The sequence below is a fragment of the Colobus angolensis genome, unplaced genomic scaffold (assembly GCF_000951035.1).
Source record: "Colobus angolensis palliatus isolate OR3802 unplaced genomic scaffold, Cang.pa_1.0 Scaffold17, whole genome shotgun sequence".
Classification (NCBI taxonomy): domain Eukaryota; kingdom Metazoa; phylum Chordata; class Mammalia; order Primates; family Cercopithecidae; genus Colobus; species Colobus angolensis.
Window position 1 is genome coordinate 12,527,489 of NW_012114821.1, and position 18,196 is coordinate 12,545,684.

The 18,196-nt window shown below is 36.3% G+C and overlaps 1 protein-coding gene across 4 annotated transcripts in view; it reads right to left on the reverse strand.

Annotated features, from left to right (window-relative positions):
- PHF20L1 (PHD finger protein 20-like 1) overlaps window positions 1–17,968 on the reverse strand; it is a 73,672-nt gene extending 55,704 nt beyond the window's left edge. For 2 of the 4 annotated variants that reach the window (XM_011938159.1, XM_011938158.1), the window contains exons 1-2: window positions 17,657–17,941; window positions 15,388–15,507 (exon numbers count right to left, since the gene is read on the reverse strand). In XM_011938159.1, coding sequence (XP_011793549.1) covers window positions 15,388–15,470 — 83 coding nt within the window. In that variant the 5' untranslated portion in view covers window positions 15,471–15,507; window positions 17,657–17,941. Of the gene's footprint in view, window positions 1–15,387; window positions 15,508–17,656 lie in introns of all 4 variants that reach the window. The other 2 variants (XM_011938157.1, XM_011938160.1) reach the window with 2 other exon arrangements.
- Window positions 17,969–18,196: the final 228 nt, after the last annotated feature.

Below are 18,196 nucleotides of genomic sequence, written 5' to 3' on the forward strand. Positions count from 1 at the left end.
TAGACATTTCAGGGATCATTCTCTGGTAGAGCTTCTTCCATCTTTGACATTCAACCCTACTTTGATCTAATGATATTGAGTTCTTGGATTTTCCTCAAACATACGTGGCTCTGTGTCAAGCATTCACATATTTGTGCTATTCTCCATTCTACTCTTTCTGCAGAACCCTAAACCACCCTTTCCTTCCTTTGTATACGAATCACTGCAGACTTGGTCAAACACAGAACTGCTTGTGTGAAGACTTCTCTAACTCCTGGGGGTCCTGCTGCTCTGACAGCACTCATCTCATTATAGCTGTACATCATCTCTGCACAGGTTCTCACTCAAACTGGGTGCTGCAGAACATTTATATCTTTTGGAACACTGATATGTGTGTGGCACCAAAAAAAAAAGGGTCTTGTCAAATAAGCTAGAGAATTACTGGATTAAAAAAAGTTAGGTTGCATTCTTTATTGAAAGATTTCTTGGTGCAGTCAACGAGATGGAGATAAGGCATTCAGTGTTACTAGATTCAAGAAAATATGTAACCCCTTTTATCATGAAAATGTATTAACATTTCTTGAGATAGCAAATAGCTAAGAAAGATGAGGTTAAAAACGCTACTCTGGCCTGTGAGCTTCTGGAGATAAATGAGTCATGTTTACTTTTGTAGTCCCCAGCACCTAGCACCATGACAGGACACAAAACTGCTATTCAGGGAATGTTTGCAGGAGTAAGAAGCAGCTTTAAAGAAAGGCAATTTGCTCATTTCTTCAGAACAAAGAAGGCAGTTGACCCAATTATAGCCTTGTTAGATCTTAGTCTTTTGCGGGGAGTAAAAAGAAAGGCATAAAAACAAGAAAACTTAGGAGATTAACATACTTCCTGAGATGGACATGCCTACCCCACCCACTTAGAATCAATGCTGTAATACTTGTCTTTTGCAGTGTTGCTCTGGTTTTGTTTTTGTTGCCCTGGTTTTTAAAACACAAAAATTGCCAATAGCATTAAGAAAAACCTAGAACAAGGTTGTTCTTTATTTTTTCAACATTCACTAGCCACTAAAGTACTATAAAAAGATATTCTATCAATTATAAAAATTGTTAAGTTTCTCTCAAAACATAAACACCTCTAATTTCATGTGCTTAATTTGTCTTATCATTTACATTTTGAATTAAAAAAAAGGAGTTTATTCTTTAGGTTCCTTCATATTCTAAATGTATACAACTCTATATATTTCAAACACTTCTCAAAGTGAGAATAGCCCACAGTAACAGAGTTAAACACATCTTTATTTTCACAACATGACTTAATTCAGTAAAGAATCAGCATCTAAGTGAGCTCAAATAATTTAAATCTGGATTGCATTTTAAAGTGACTTATGGTTTTTCTAAAATATTTTAAATTATTCTGGCTGAGATGCCTGATGCAACAACCAAAATAAAAATTATGTTTTGGGGATCCTCTTTAGGATAAGTCATAGCATGCTGTACTCTCTACATAAATATCTAGAAATTGATACGCACACTTGGGATGAAGGCCAAGAATTAAATAAGTAACACAGATACCCACGATTCTTCTCTATTTTAATTTTTATCATGTTCACTAGTCAAATTTTGAATCTTAAAGGTGCTAGAAATATTACCATTATCAAAAATGTCCAAATTTCTGTTCATTCATTAAACATTTATTTGAACATCCAGTAAGACTAAGGCACTTGCTAGGCACTGTTGGTACATAAAAAGGAAACAACTCGGCCAGGCACAGTGGCTCATGCCTGTAATCTCAGCACTTTGGGAGGCTGAGGCGGATGGATCACCTGAGGTCAGGAGTTCGAGACCAGCATGACCAACATGGAGAAACCCAGTCTCTATTAAAAATACAAAATTATCCAGGCATGGTGGCACATGCCTGTAATCCCAGCTATTCAGGAGGCTGAGCCAGGAGAATCGCTTGAACTCAGGAGGCAGAGGTTGCAGTGAGTCAAGATCATGCCATTGCACTGGGCAACGATAGTGAAACTCCGTCTCAAAAAAAAAAATGGAAATAACTCCTATCACTGAAGGGTTTAGCTTAGGGTCAGACTAGGAGAAAGACAGAAGAATCAGAATATTTACTATCACAGGTATGTCAGATATGTCAGGCTCTGTGTTTTGATACTTATTGAGTATCAACTGTTCTTTCTATATGTTTTCTCATTTGATCTTGGTAATCATCAAAGGTATAGAAAACATAGTGTACATTTAACAGATGAAGACCTGTCCAAGAATACACATGGTGCAGCCAGTATTAAAAACCAAGACTAAGTGGAACAAAAGTCTGTACTCTATGCCAAAAGGAGAAATGCGATAAGGCCCATCTAAGTGATTATATCACACGTAGTAAAATCGGTAAGTGTATACAAAAACTGTATACAAGATGCTTTAATAGTCCATAGAAAATCTGTAATTTACTGAAGGTTCTTGGGAGACGTTGTTTATGTTAGACTTGCTAGGGGACATCTAGAATATAGAACTAACGAGCACAAACAAAGTGTATACACAGAGTATAATTCATTTACTCAGTGTTCACTAACTTAAAACCATCACACAACTCTGAGCTGGGCAAGCAGCCATGGAGGATTTCAAGAGAAGGAGGACATGGTTATTTGTCCTCAAAGACCTCATGTTCAGAGATTGGAGGAGCACTTAAAGGAAAGAGTAATAGTCCTTTTGGCTAGACTACATGGTAAGTAGTAAAGCAGGTAAAGGAGAATAGTAAGACATCAGATGGGACTTATTAGCGGGGTTGAAACTTGAAGGGCTATGAAATAGCAAACTAATGAAACAACCGTTTACTCTACAGATAACAGGGAGTGACTTAAAGTTTGTACTTAATTTGGTTGGCAGTTACATCTCAGAGGAAAAAAATCGTAACATCAAGATCTTTGTAACACATGTAAAATGCGTTAAATAGTAATTTAACATATAGCTTTGCACAGTGAAGTTATTTCTAGCAGATGGCTCATGGCAATAATGTTTTGATACATACAGTGAAGGAAAAATCCTGTTGAACACAAATGTATTCACAAATGCCTCTGTATACTGAACTACAACAATATTATTTTGATGCACTATTTATGTTTTATTCTAATTGACTGAATTAAACATAAGATTTTTCTAATTGAATTTGGAAGATGTAGTGTTAATGTTTTTGTTTCGTCATTTTTTTAAAGGTTGAATCACAGAAAGCTGTTTATTAAAGAATAGTGATCAGGCCCGATCCCAGACATTTATGAGTAATTTGGAAAAAGATTCAAGAAGTGGAAGACTGAAGTTTCAGAGTTTAAAGAGTCAGAGATAAGACATCGGTAACAATGATTAGAGAGAAAGAGAAAAGAAAACAACCATAGCTGGCATCTCTCAAGGGTTCAACCGAAAGAGACGGAGAGAAGGCAACTTTACTAAAAGTAGGATTTCTCAGTGCCAAAACTCTACATAGAGCTCTCTTATCCTTTGTATATTACTGCAATATACCATACAATTTCTGCTATGTACCTTGCCAGATTCCACTTAAAAATTCATGCATTATTTAAATGTTATCTACTTGTGCAGAAAATAATCACCTCCACTGCTGAGTCTACCTTGCTCTCTCACATGTCTTGTATACTTGAATCCCAGGAAAGAGTTTACCCTCAGAAAACTTAACAAGAAAAATAATTCACTCTAAAATGGACTCTCTTGTTTATTTGGCTTAATGGAAATGAAGAGCATTCCAAAATAGAGAAGACTTTAAAATGATTCTTGTTGAATTTAACAGAATTTTCACATACTCAATTCTAATCTCAACTGATTTCTTGAGACCCTTTCCGAATTACTGTGGGACCCTTTTGGATTACTGTCCTCTAATGGCAAAGTCAAACTGCAGCCATAACTAGAGTAGAGCAAAGCCATCACCCAGAATAAAATGTTTTTCACCTTCTCTAAACTCCTATAGCATTTTATTGCATTATCTGATATGTTGTCATTTTAACACTATGACTCCCACTTGTACAAGACTCTTCAGAGAGTGGCAGTATCTACAGATTCTGGGCTGACACCATAATCTCGTAAGAACAGAAACTGACCAAAGAGGTTAGCTATACTGTAAACATACAGTATCAGTTCCCCATTGTATCAACTCTTAAGTGTTATCAAAACATAAATATGTTTTGCTTAAAACTTATTTTCGCGTATTTTACAGAAACCTAAAATGGGAATTATTACCAGTGAATTCTTATTCTGGCTCACATTGTTAACTGTTTTACAGGGGCAGGTCTGGACTCACCCACTAGATCAGGAGACTGAATTCCCTGAGGCTGCCTGAAAAATGTTATGCGCTTGGTGTAGATGTGTATGGGTATTCTTTTGAGGTGAGAATTCCCAAGTTAATTAGATTTTCAAAGTGGTCCACATTTACAAAACCAGAAACTTTTGGAAGGCAAGATCATTTATTAACTCAAACTGTCAGAGCTTCATTATCCTAGGATAAAAGAGGGAAGCAATGGTGGGCATGCAGCTATGCCAGAAATATAATCTGATGGATTAATTTTAAAAAATTCTTTGCATTCAACGTAGGAACATTAATACAACTAAACATCATTTGCATTTAAGGAATTCATTCTGATTTATCCTCTAATTTGAAATATATATCTAGATTTTTATCTGTATTGATAAAAAGAAAAGTCAAGCATGAGAAAATGACAAGGGAAATTAACTGACACAACCTAGAATCTCCTGAACTTAAGTCAAAATAGAGTTGATAACTACCTCAACGACAGGTTGCAATCCACCGAGCAGGGCCAGAATATGCTGTCAAATGCCCTAAAGACCATGAGAATTCACGAAAAGATTTAGGATTTAACTAATCATTTGAATAAGCACCATATCAATCAAAATGGCAACATCTTTTTATAAACTGCCTCAATAAGTTATTCCAATTATGCATTTTAAGTAGTCATTTTCTTGTTTATATGGATAAGCCAATAGTATGTCTAATTCATGTAAATTCAGAAATTGACAGTTCCTCATTCATTTCATTTATTCAACAAAGAAAAAGAATCAAGTACGTTAACACAATTCAGCATAATGATAGCAGTATAATAAAGACATGCCAGCATACGGAAAGAGTATCTGAACAAGGATGCTCTCTTTGACAAAGTACTTCTTTATGTTTTAAAGGCTAGTATGTATGAAATACACCTAAAATATGACTTAAATATAACTAAAATATTAGCAGAATCCTAGGGATCTAGGATTAATAATTAATTTCATCTATAACTATGGTAGTCATAAAAAATGACTAAAAGATTAGAAGAACTAGAAAATAGAAGGGTAAGAGCTGTCTTACATCTAATTATTAGTAAGAGGATTATTTGCCAAATAACAAAAATTAACACAGAATGTAACCCAAAGCAAACAAAATATTCTTGTATCCTAGTTACCCTTTAAAATTTTTAGTTTCCTGAAAGCACTTTAAATTTACATTAAGCTTTATAATTTTCAAAAATATTTTCTCATTCACCCATTGATTATAACTGCAGCAATAATATCACCTAGTACAATTACAGTATTTTAAATTCAGCACTTTCACATATTGCATGTTCATTTGTTTCATACTTTAAAAACAATAAACTGAAAACAAAACTCTCTTGATTAATTCAAACTCAATATTCCACAATGCAATGTTAATACAAAATAGTCTAAAATTTCAAATCATTCAGATGACAGCTTATAGGTCAAAATCGTATCTTCTCCAACACTGAAGTGTAAGAACCTCATCATATTATTTCTCAGGTCTTTTCATACCTATTGATCCCCATAATACACATATGGCATGAGCTGACAGTTCACCCTGCTTCCCACTTGTCCACAACTTTTACAACAAAGAGAAGAACAGAATTAGCTATGTCTTCTCTTTTAGAACCTTGTGACAGTACTTTGCAAATTAATGTTTCACTTCAGATCACTGTATTTAAGTTCCTGTTCCTTTCTCCTCCCAACCCCCACCCAGCACACCTGAATCCTGCCATGCCTATATTCACTCACATTGTCAGTTCTAACCAAAACACCTGTACCATATCCTTTGTACTCACTACCTTCTCCCACCACAAGCATCCATTAGACCACAGAGAATTTCTTTCCTACTCCACTAAAACATGATCTTTCTGTCATGAGTCTTGGACTCAAAGTTTATGCACTTCATACAGTTTTTTCAAGTTACAACTATTGTTACTTAATTGTGCTAGCGAAACTCAAAATCTAGCAGGTTGCAATCACCCAGTTATATTTCTTAACATTTAGCACTTTAAAAACACTTTACAGTTATATTTGTTTATATGCCTACTGATTAAAGTCTGATGAATTTACATTGATTCCAAAAAACACTTTACAGTTATATTTGTTTATATGCCTACTGATTAAAGTCTGATGAATTTACATTGATTCCTCCTGCATTTGACTACACCTTCTTAAAATAATGAATGTTCATGTTACTGTTATGATTAAAACTAATGTTTAAGTGCCTACCATGTGGCATATAACATGCATTACTTTGCTTAAATCCTGAAAGAACCCTTTAAATGAAGTACTAATACTGTTACCAGTTTTTAAAGGGAGGTCATGGAGGCTCTGAAAGATTCAGTAACTTGCTCATGTTAAAACAGGTGGATCCTTGAACTGAGGTATTCCTGTCCATGAAGACTATGCATTCAATCATTACAGATTCTGCATCTTGCAACTGATGATTTTCAGTTCTTATTACATTTATGGCAGTGCTTCAATATAGGGGGTGCTTACCAATTAAAAACAGATAAAACAATACAAAAATCAAGGTATTTTATCTATTTGTTTTTTCTTAAAATTTTAATTTTAATCTCTCATATACAAGCAACATGCCTAAAGTTGGTTTTGTTAGACTAAAGAGTATGGAAAATAATTGTACAAAATAAATATCCTCCATGCATAAAATTACTAAGCAAAGATAAAACGCTCTTCTGTTTTATTAAAATTTCTCAAAACAAGAGGGTACTACATCTCAACTATGACTCAGTATGAAACATCACATTATTAAAATTAAATAATTGGAGTAAACAAAGTAGCTTAACTTTCATCACGTTTGAAACTCATAAATTTTAAAAAATCTAGGATATGATACGTTACAGAACAAAGGAAAACAAAAAGTGACTCTAAAAATAAACTGAAATAAATTTGCTAAACTAGGTTAACAAATAAAATCTTATGTTTAGTTTTCAATCCAAAAGTCACAATGCATTTGCCATAATTTTCCGCAATGATAACTAGGTTATTTCAAGATATCCCAAAACTTTTGTGTTCATTCATCCTTTTTAAACCCAACAAAATTCAATAAACTTTGTTGGGTAACTTTTATGAGTAAGTTACTATGTTAAGGCCTTGTAGATACACCATTTCATATAAGTAGTTTATACTTCAGTACCCTCGCTAATCATGATGTACCAGAAATACGTTTATTTCTAATTGATGGTAACTTTTTTGGCAATAAGAAAACAGACTTTCAAGATATTCTGAATATTAAGTAAATATCTATATTCTTCCTTCAACTTTACTGCAACAATCCTCTCAAAGTTGAGGTAATTATAATTACTGAAATAACATAATACTTGCATACCAACTTCTAATTTAATAAGAAGTATATTCTTATGTGCTGACTAATGATCTGTAGCAAGAAATGATAGGGAGTGGTCAACACTTCTTTAAAATACACAGTTACAGTAAAAATACTAAAAAACTGGGACCTTAATGAAGAACAGCAGAACTAAGCTGCCTTTTCAATACTCCGTTAATTTCTTTTAAAAATTGTACTACTGATATTCAAAACTTAAAATTAAAACTAGTATTTTCTCCCTCAGCTTAAATCACTTAAAACCAAAATTAAAAACATAAGCATCTGCAGATGCCATTTCTGTCTACTCAGCAAAACTAGAATTGCAAAACATTCTTTTTAGTAGAGTTAACTACCACAAAAGATAAACTGTTTCCCAGCTAGTGGCTTTAATCAGCCCCCAACTAAAAACTAAACCATTATCTAATGTGATGTGACAGGGTGAAATCTCATAACACATACATTCGGCAGGAATGATGTAACAAATAGGGAGCTGGATGTGTGTGATATGTGATGGCTGGACTTCAACCAAATGTCAGAAAAGCAAATAAAATGGTCTTTTCTCTTGTTCCAACCCTTACCACTATATGATCACACACACATAAAGCACAGCATAGTAAGCCTGCGATTCCTGGACTTTACCCTCATTATAAATGTATGAAAGAGGCTAAGAAATCATCAGGTTGGAGGTTTGATTCTAAAGTAAACTTAGGAGGAAAGCTCTCTAGGACGGATAAACTTGAAATGTACCTACATTGCACAAGCCCTCTAATTCCAATGAAAAACAGTGACATAGGCTTGCCGGACTTTCAGGGCCCTTCTAGATGCCAGACATACACTTACTACTACAATCGGTCAGAAACTACGGTGGTCCATGAACACTGAGCCCATTGAGTTAACTGGGGCTCAAAGCTTTAGGAAATTTATGTGAGACAATGGGTTGTAGTGGAGAGATCACTATATTGTGAGCCAAAAGGTTTCATGCCCAATATAGTTATACCTCAAATAGCTCAAACCTCTACATTTTTTTTCCAAATTATGTTCAGTTTTCTACATTTTTCTCATTTTCTCCTCTCCATAGGTAGTTCAAAACTGCTGGTGAGCAGTTTTGAACTACCTATGACGTTTTGACTGTCTTACCTCTGCCTCGAGTTTGTGTTATTTACCCATCTAAAAGTGTGATTAAAAAAAAAAAAAAACTGTCATTCCTGAATAGGTGAAAATCAATAAAAAGAAATCGAGTTTGGAATTCAATGGCACCTGAAAGATCATCTAAGGTGTAAGACTTTCATTTTAAGGTCATTAAAGCAGAGAAATACCTCTCCAAAATCACTAGCTCATGGCAAAATAGCACTTAAAACCCATATTTTGACTCCCAGTTTATTATTTTTTCCAACACTTTTGTTTTTCAAAAAAACTAGGATAAGCAGAAGTTTATAAATCAGAAAAAGTTCTATAAACAATGAATTAACATAAAAAAAAGAACACTAGAGCAAGAACTACCTGAAACCAGGTGTGTGTTCAAATAAATAAGTCTTCTCTATCCCTATTTCTAATCATGCTTTTCACATTTGTGGAGAGGTACAGGGAAGCTTTCTTATATTTAGCATTGTTCAGAGGAATTTATGGGGCTTTCTTTTGTGGAAATTTTAAAATAGAAGTAAAATGTTTGTGTACTGGTACAGACCTGCTTGATAATTAAACTGGATGATTCACTTTGATCTTAAGATTCAAAATTTGTGACTAAATGTAAATTATCTCAGACTTTTTAAACAAAACTTACAGATTTCAATTGAATTGTCTGCAAGAAGAGTCCTTAAGCTGGAGGGCATGTGTAAGTTTTCTATGAACTTATGACCATAGTATATAATTCATTTATTTTGGTGTATACATACAACTGTATGTTTTTTCTGAGTCTATGGCTGGCATTGGTTTTCAAAGGTAATGACTCAAAATAATCATTACTTTCCATGTATAGACAAATGGAAAGAATCCCAAATTACAAAAAGACAAAAATTGCATGCATTTTATATTAGCAAAAGAACCTCTATTTTTGAAGTATTCACCTAGTGTTCCTACAATACTGTATTTGATCTACGTGTTACATTTTAGGACCATTCTCCTACTCTAAATATAGATGACACAACTTTGTCTAGTAGTGTTTTCCTTTGAATAGTTAAATCTAATTAGAAAAAAAGTAACTTTTTATTCAGAAAATGTGTACTTTTATTTAAATTAACAAGTATTTGTACTTGCTATAATGCAAATTTCCTTAATTCTCCTATACTATTAAAATTCTGTTCACGAACATCTTAAAAACTCACATTTGCAAATGTTCCACACAGTTCAAAAAATTCCAAATGTGTGAAAACAGCATTTGCCAATTCAAATTTATACTGTTCTATTAAACTCTGATACTTGGAGTTATCTCCACAATTTTTAATCTTTCATATTTCCTTTTCTTTAGATTTAGAAGAGAATTAAATAGAAATATTCCAAAAGAGTCCCAGGAGCATAACTCATCTGAATGTTTTAAGTTGACTCTACATTTCAAATTTATTTTAAGATTAACACCAGAGCATGTTACTTAATCTCTTGTGTTTTCCTAACAATCGCTTACTGTAGAATAACTATTTTAATTTCAATCAGAAAACAGGAGTTAAATCAGTAGTCAATACCAGTGTGATTTTATCACTTTTCTTACTAAACAATATTCAGAATGATTAGATACTTTAATATTTGCAAGCAAACTTTATAAAACTGTGGAAACATGAGGATTTTATTATCACTTCAAAAAGACTGTCTACAACTTTGGAAGGACAAGACAGACGGAAGAACTGCTGGAGCCCATGAGTTCGAGACCAGCCTGGGCAACATAGAGAGACATCTTTCTCTACAAAAAAAAAAAAGAAAGAAAAAGAAAATCAGCAGGTTACTATGGCATATGCCTGTAATCCCAACTACTTGGGAGTCTGAAGCAGGAGGATGGCTTGAGCCTTAGGAGGTAAAGGCTGCAGGCTGCAGGCTGCGGCAAGCCATGATCTTGTGACAGCACTGCAGCCTGGGCGACAGTAAGACCCTGTCTCAAAAAAAAAAAGGAAAAAGAAAAAAACGTCATCAGCTTGTTGCAATGACATGTTTTGTCTTCTATGGTTCCAAGTCACTCTCCTGTCAACTAAAGCTACATTTAAAAACTCAATCACTTAACTCTTCAGATCCCCAAAGATTTACTTTTCTATTCTCCCTCTCCCCTGGCATTTACCTCAATGCTTTACGATTATGTAACAATCTGTAGAATTTAAAGTAATATATAATTTTATTTGAACCTTACAAACCAATCTCTAAATAAAAGCCAGTAACGTTGCTTCCATTTTACTGCTAAGAAAACCAAGTTAAAGGACTTACCCATATTTATAGGATTAATAAGTAACAGTCTAAATTTAAACAACAAGCTTACAGTGTCTCCAATATAACTTCAACTCTCAACTTTCTCCTTCCCCAAATATACTTCTGTATCAACACGCCTATACTCATTTTTATTCTTATGATGTTACTACCTCCCAGAAATTATAAAACCGATCAAGGTTTGGATGCACAGACTTTGTTGTAAAAAACATGATGAAAATAAGATAAAAAAGTTGACTGTGCTAGCTGTAAACATTAGCATGTCAAAGTCTTCATGCAGATGACTGAAAAAGTTAAAAGAAAATGTTTTTAAAATATTGTAAAGCTATAATATTTTTAAAAATTAAAACAGCTCACACCACTCAGGAGTTATGTTTGGTGGGTGTAGGAGAGATCCAATTATCAAAAAACAAATACTGGGACTAAGATGAGTGACCTCTTGATGGCTTCTCAGGGCCTGCATTCATTAGTACTGATAAATAAACCACCAATGAGTGTTCTTATATAGCTGTAAAGTTACTCTGAAAATAAAAATAAATCACTACTTAAGGCCCAGCACGGTGGCGCATGCCTGTAATCCCAGCACTTTGGGAGGCCGAGGTAGGCAGATCACAAGGTAAAGAGATGGAGATCATCCTGGTCAACATGGTGAAACCCCATCTCTACTAAAAATACAAAAAAAAATTAGTTGGGCATGGTGGTGCGCGCCTGTAGTCCCAGCTACTCAGGAGGCTGAGGCAGGGGAATCGCTTGAACCTGGGAGGTGGAGGTTGCAGCGAGCAGAGGTTGCAGTGAGCCGAGATCGCACCACTGAATTCCAGACTGGCGAAAGAACGAGACTCTGTCTCAAAAAAATAAATAAAATAAAATAAAATAAAATAAAAATAAATAAATCACTACTTAAAAAGGTACAATGTTGTCTTTCTGATCTTTAAGAATTATGTGATACAGTTTGTTCAAGCAATAATAACATACTTTTCCTGGAAACACAGATTGAGTCTTCCTGTTAAATCAAATCTACACCAAAGCTAAAAGTGAGAGCTTAACTTCAGATTATTTCCACCTACTAAATTTAGAATTTATCCTTTTATGTCTAGACACATACCAGAAACTATTTTCCTTTTTTATATATGAGAAACCAGCCAGAGGAGTGCACTTTGGGAGGCTGAGGTGGGAGGATCATTTGAGGCCAGGAATTCCACACCAGCCTGGGCAATACAGTGACACTTCACCTCTACAAAAAAAATCTTTTTTTTAATTAGCCCAGACTTGTGGTGCACGCCTGTAGTTCCAGTTACTCAAGAGGCTGAGGTGAGAGGATAGCTTGAGCCCAGGAGGTAGAGGCTGTAGTGAGCCAAGATCATGCCACTGCACTCCAGCCTGGGTGACAGAGTAAGACTCTGTCTCAAAAAAAAAAAAGCAAGAAAAATCTTTAATAGGCATTTTAGGTTCTTCACTTGCACCATTTTCCTTTTGCACTTCTCTTCAAAAGGTAATTTATCAACATGCGATAAGTTAGTTTCTCAGTAATATACTGCTTATTGTAAATGTTTTGAGTATAGAGACAGTAAGCAAGATTTACATTCCTGCTCCTCCCTATCCAATGCCTATAATAGTTCAAACTACATTTATCTCAAAGATGACTCAATACTTTTCAAAAAGAATTGAATAAATTTGGAAGACTAAGCATTCAATATGGATGCAAAAAATAGAATATGAAAGAAGGGAAAGAGAGAAGAGTGGGAGAAGAGAAAAGAATTTCGGTGTGTTTTCAATGATTAACTGTAATATTTTGCTTCTCACAAGAATGTCAGTTTCTCGTCAATCAAATAATCCTATAATTTTACTTAATAGTAATGCAAAAATTTATAGAATTTCCATGAAATGTAAAATGGTCATTTATAAATGTAATAATATGAAGAACTGTTTATTATCCCATTTATAAATAAGATCTGTTAAGAGCACTAATCTCATAGAACTTTTGTGTCCCATATAAAATTCAATACATCTTGGTAATTAAATAGTTTGACCAATAGCACACCACCTAATACTAAATTTAAGGGGTAGCTAAGCCTAACTAGTTCTTGAAACTACTGACATTAATAAGCAAAATAACAATAAGAAAAATATTTTTGTAAATTACCTAGAACACATACATATAATATTCTTAATCCTTTTCTAATTAAGGAGCCACCTGAAACAGAATGCCAAAATCTTTATATAAATCAGCTTATAAAAACAAAACTGGTAACAAGTTTCAGTGATATGTGATTATTCAGGCGAACGCTTATTTCCATCAAAGAGAACTATTATTACCAGGGTTATTAAAATTAAATCTAAACGCCATCAGTGAGTACATTTGCATGACACTACTCAAATAAGCACATATGAATTTTGTGGCAAGAAGATACAACTTTCATTTGTTCTCTGAAATTCCACGTATTCTAAAAGCACAGAATACTCTAAAAGTACATTCAAGCATGGTTTTAAAAGTCCTTTTTTGTAGTCTTTTAAACTACTGGATCATAAATTTAACAGCTCCTAAGTAAGAAAACATTTTACTACCAAAAGAAAATTTCTCACTAATATCAAAGTTATATTAATAACCCTGAAAATTACTGACAGAATAAACTATGTGTTTCTCCAAAACTGGAAGCTAGTTCAACTGCAACACTGTTAGTTGGGAAGCCTAATATATTAATATGAATTAACTAAGTCACAAAGCCAGTAACTTAAAAAATAAATAAATCACTTAAGAGTAACATCAAAGAAGTAACAAGTATTATTTCTTATACCCTTGTATCACACAGAGATTCAGTAGTATGCCTTTGGAGTAAAAAGCTTGTCTTGGTCAAATGAGAACCAAGATAGCCAAGTGCTGCCTCAACTAGCATTTTTTGTTGTATGTTCTAATGTTGAGTTTCTCAATCATTTTTACCGCCACCCACCCTCATTCCAGTTGTCATGTGGCAATGTCTGGAGACATTTTGATCGTCACTACTAGGAGAGATGCTACTGCCTAGTTTCCCAGGTGCTTCCCAAACCCCTCCTGAGAACTACCATGTACATTCTTCATCTAGAGAGAGTATCAATTAACCTCCCTATCTCAAATTGTAGCTTCAAACTGTCCTAAAGTGGAGCTCAAAACAATAGGTCATTAAGCTGGGGTCAGAGATATGTGCCAAGCTCTAATGCCAGATGTTAAGAGAGAGAAACCCTAGCCTGGTCTATACATGTAGTCAAATATCATGACTAAACAAGATTTCTCTCCCTGCCATTGCCAACTCAGGAAGTTGACTTAATACAAATCAATCAAAAGTAAATCTACAAAATGCCCACTATGGTTTTCAATGAGAGAAAATATCAAAAAGTCTGGGAAACTCCAAGACCAGATAAACCAGAGCTCGCATCAAAATAAATCGGCTTCAAGAGGAACAAAGGCAGCATTCCTCCCAGAAGCGGAACTCCTCTAATGCCCCTCTCAGGTTAGGAGCCTGCAAATGGCAACAAAAAGAGCGCAGAATGAGGGGCCACTTAACCCAAATGAGGAACACGCTCCTTAGGAGAAAGGAGAACCCTCCTCATTCCTACTCTGGCCCAGGGACCCCTGCGTGTAGCTTCTCCTTCTGTCCTTTCCAGATGGTAGTTTTACACCAATTCATTAATTTTTCCTAACCACTGTATAAAGGCTATGTTGGGAGGTGTTTACATTTACCACTTACCACGATGGCCAGAATAGGGGGAGACACATAGTTCTGAAAGGACAGCCTATTGTGCACTGGAGACAGCAACAACCTGCCTTTAGGTTACGGCCCTCCAGGGAAAATAGGAGGTTAAGTGTGATTTTGGTTTTAGGTGAGATACTGAATAGTGGAGACATTTTTGAAAGTGTTCACTGTGAAAAAATGCTATGCTAACCATTAATATACTCTGTAGTTTGAAAGACTACCACTGACATACCAAAAATACCGATTTAAATCAAAATGTATCCAAAACTTGAGAAGTTGGTTCTCTGGATTACTCCTCTCTCCACTTCCATCAATATAGCTCATGTGAGGTATATATGAGGTCTACATAAACCTCACACTCTAGACAATTATTTTCATTTCTCAAACACCAAAAATGATTGTACTAAATAATTTAGTCAGTTGACTAAACATAGTTTTTAAACGCTAAACCGAAAAAGCCTAAAGAGTAGGAAAACTAAAAAACAACGTATATGTGTAATCAAAATGTGAATACACTGATGTTTCTGCTACCATCAGTGGAATTTACTGTCTTAATTAACATATGTAAGGCTACAGATATTGTGATATTTAGGTGAAAGTTCTATATTTTCCATACCATTTTTGTAAGTAGTCCAGTGCCTCCAAACGAGCACCAATCTCAAAAGTGATTCCAGGGCGATTTGGGGGCTTTTTACTCATCTTGAGATCCTATTCTTCAGTATTCTCTTTTCACTACCTCAAGAGAAAGAAAAAAGTTAGATTCCGATGCAGAAAATGCATAGGAAGTAGAGTATAAGGGAACAGGTAAAATTAAATTTAAACAGAATTTCTAACACAATACATGGGAATATAAAATACTTGCCAAATTGTTAAGAAATTTGAAGGAGTATTACCAACATCTCTACATAAAGTTCTGTGCAATCTGCAGGCAATCTTGATAATGACTTCAGAAAAAGAACAAAGAAAACATAACTATCTAAAAAGAATGAATAAATAGACTGTGAAAAATTGTTAATAGCTAAAAATGCTTTATATTTTAGCTTGAAGATACCCAAGAAAATTCTCCACGGGGACAGCTGAAAATGCTTTCCTGCCTTTGAAAAATTAAGACACCTGAATGTTCTGGAATACGACTACTAAAATTCTTGAGAACAAAATCAATTTTTTAATTTCAACAAATATTTGTTGAGTGCCTCATAATACAAAACACTAGATAAGGCCCTACAGCACACAAAGATGGAGGAAAGAGTAGGCACAATCCTCTGCCAGTAAAGATACCACTAATTCCTCTTGGGATTAGGATTTTTCATTACTCATGATCTCCCACCTTGGCAGCACATAATTCAGTAATTTTAATTTAACATATAGTGTTACAAAAGAGACTGCTTTCTTATACTTCACATTCAACAAGCAATAATAACATGCTTTTGTTAACTCTGAGTATTTCTACTATATTTCAATATAGACAGTGTCCACATTGATAAAAAAAGTGGTTGTAATGCTAGAACAAAAACTGCAAAGGAGTACCTATGTATCCCTAAGTCGTTCACATGCAAAGTACTATATTTTGAGCCACACTGGCCACCGAGCACATTTGAGGTGGCCTCTCTTTCACTAATGGGTATATGAGGAATATGAATAAATTTTGAGATAACCTAATCAAAACATATAACTCATAATTAGAAATGTAAATTGATTGCTATCAGGGGCAAGGAGAGATCCCTAAAATGTCCTTCAATATTTGAAATCACTAATGCCTATGTTCCCTAGAGTTTAAAACGAAAAAAGAAACACACACACTTGTCATTTTTTATCATGGTTTTGTCACAATTCAAAATAGACAAAACAGAATAGCAAATATAAAATTTCAACTGCTCCCTCTTTTCTCTTTGAAAGAGTCTGATAGATAAGGGAAAAAATAGCATCAATACAGGCCATGAAAAGATGCGAACTCAAATACTCATGGTTGGAGGGGGAGAGTGGGTATCCGCCTGCTATGGCATAAGCACATATTAAAGCATTAAAAAGTTAACAGGGAGCTTGCCCAGGGTATAGGTGGTGCAAAAGAACAAATGTATGAATATTTCTAACAGAGGTCTTGTCAGTGTGCAACACGTAAGGCAGTTACTTAAATGTGTAGAAATCGAATCAACCTTTTCTGCTGTCCGTCACAGGAAGAATTCAGTAAAAGGTAGTAAAGGTACACTAACATCTTCTAGGATCAAACTTACAGCCCATAATTAAGCGATGGATTGAATAAGTATAATCCCCCATTGACACTTAGGGGTGAAGTACCAGAAAAAAAACAAGATTTTCCTTTGTCTTAGGTTTGAAGAGGGAAGGATGAAGAGGGACTTGAATTAAGGAACTTTTATAAAGTAAGACAGTCTACTGGGAGTAAAACTTGAAGCAAAAAGAAGGCAGAGAGCACGGAGAGGAGTAAAAACAGAAAGGAAAGGAGCAAAGAATGGCAAGAAATAGGACAGTGGAAGTTTTCAGAGATGACAAGTGAGAGAGAAGAAGAAATGAGCAAGAAGACATAGAGACGGATAACATAAAGCAATGGTCAGAGAATGACCGCCAGGCCAAAAAAGGTGAGGAGGTGAGGCCAGAGAGGGGGTGGCAAGAGACAGGCAGGAAAGGCTGAGACCGGGCTGGCAGGGAGCTGGAGAAGCCTCCAGGTTTGACAGCCATCCGGCCCTCGGCAGGGGGGTAAGGAAGGGAGGGGAAGGGGGAGCGGCGGCGCCCAGACAATAGGGCCGGCGAGTTACGGGGAGGGAGGCGGGAGGGGAGCGGGCCGGAGAGAGAGACACCAGAATGGGGGCGTCCCGGGCGGCCCGGCGGTGGCCAGGCGGCCTCCCGGCTCAGCTGCCGCCGCCTCTTACCGACTCGGCCTCCTCTCTGCACAGCAGCCGGGCCGTCCGGGGCCGAGCTGGGGTACGAGCAGGGCGGCCAGCCCGGGCCTCTCCCTCTGCCTCCGCCCAGGCAGCGGCCGGGAAGGGAGCAGGAGCGGAGCGAGCTGGGGCCGCAGCGCCGGATCGGCCCAAGGTTTCGCGGGAGGGAGCTGGGTCCGAGCCCTCAAGCTCGCTCAGGGTCCGCTGCCATCGCCGCCGCCACCGCCTCCGCCGCCGGCCAGCCCTGACGCGACGCCGGGCCCCGGCGACGTCAGCCGCCCGCGACGTGCCGGAAGCGGGCCTGGCCTTGTCACGTGACTCGCGAGGGTTGGGCCCGGACCGGGCAGCAGATTGGCGGGCCGCCGTGGGAGGCGGGGCTTTGCGGTAGTTGATGGACCGCTAGCGGGCGGGGCTGTGGTTAGTGGAGGAAAGAACGCGAGCTCTTGGTACCTATTGGTAGTTGTGAAGTGTTTGACCTTTGAGATTTGAGGATGAAGGGCATTGCTTGTTATTCTTGATTCGTTGGGAACC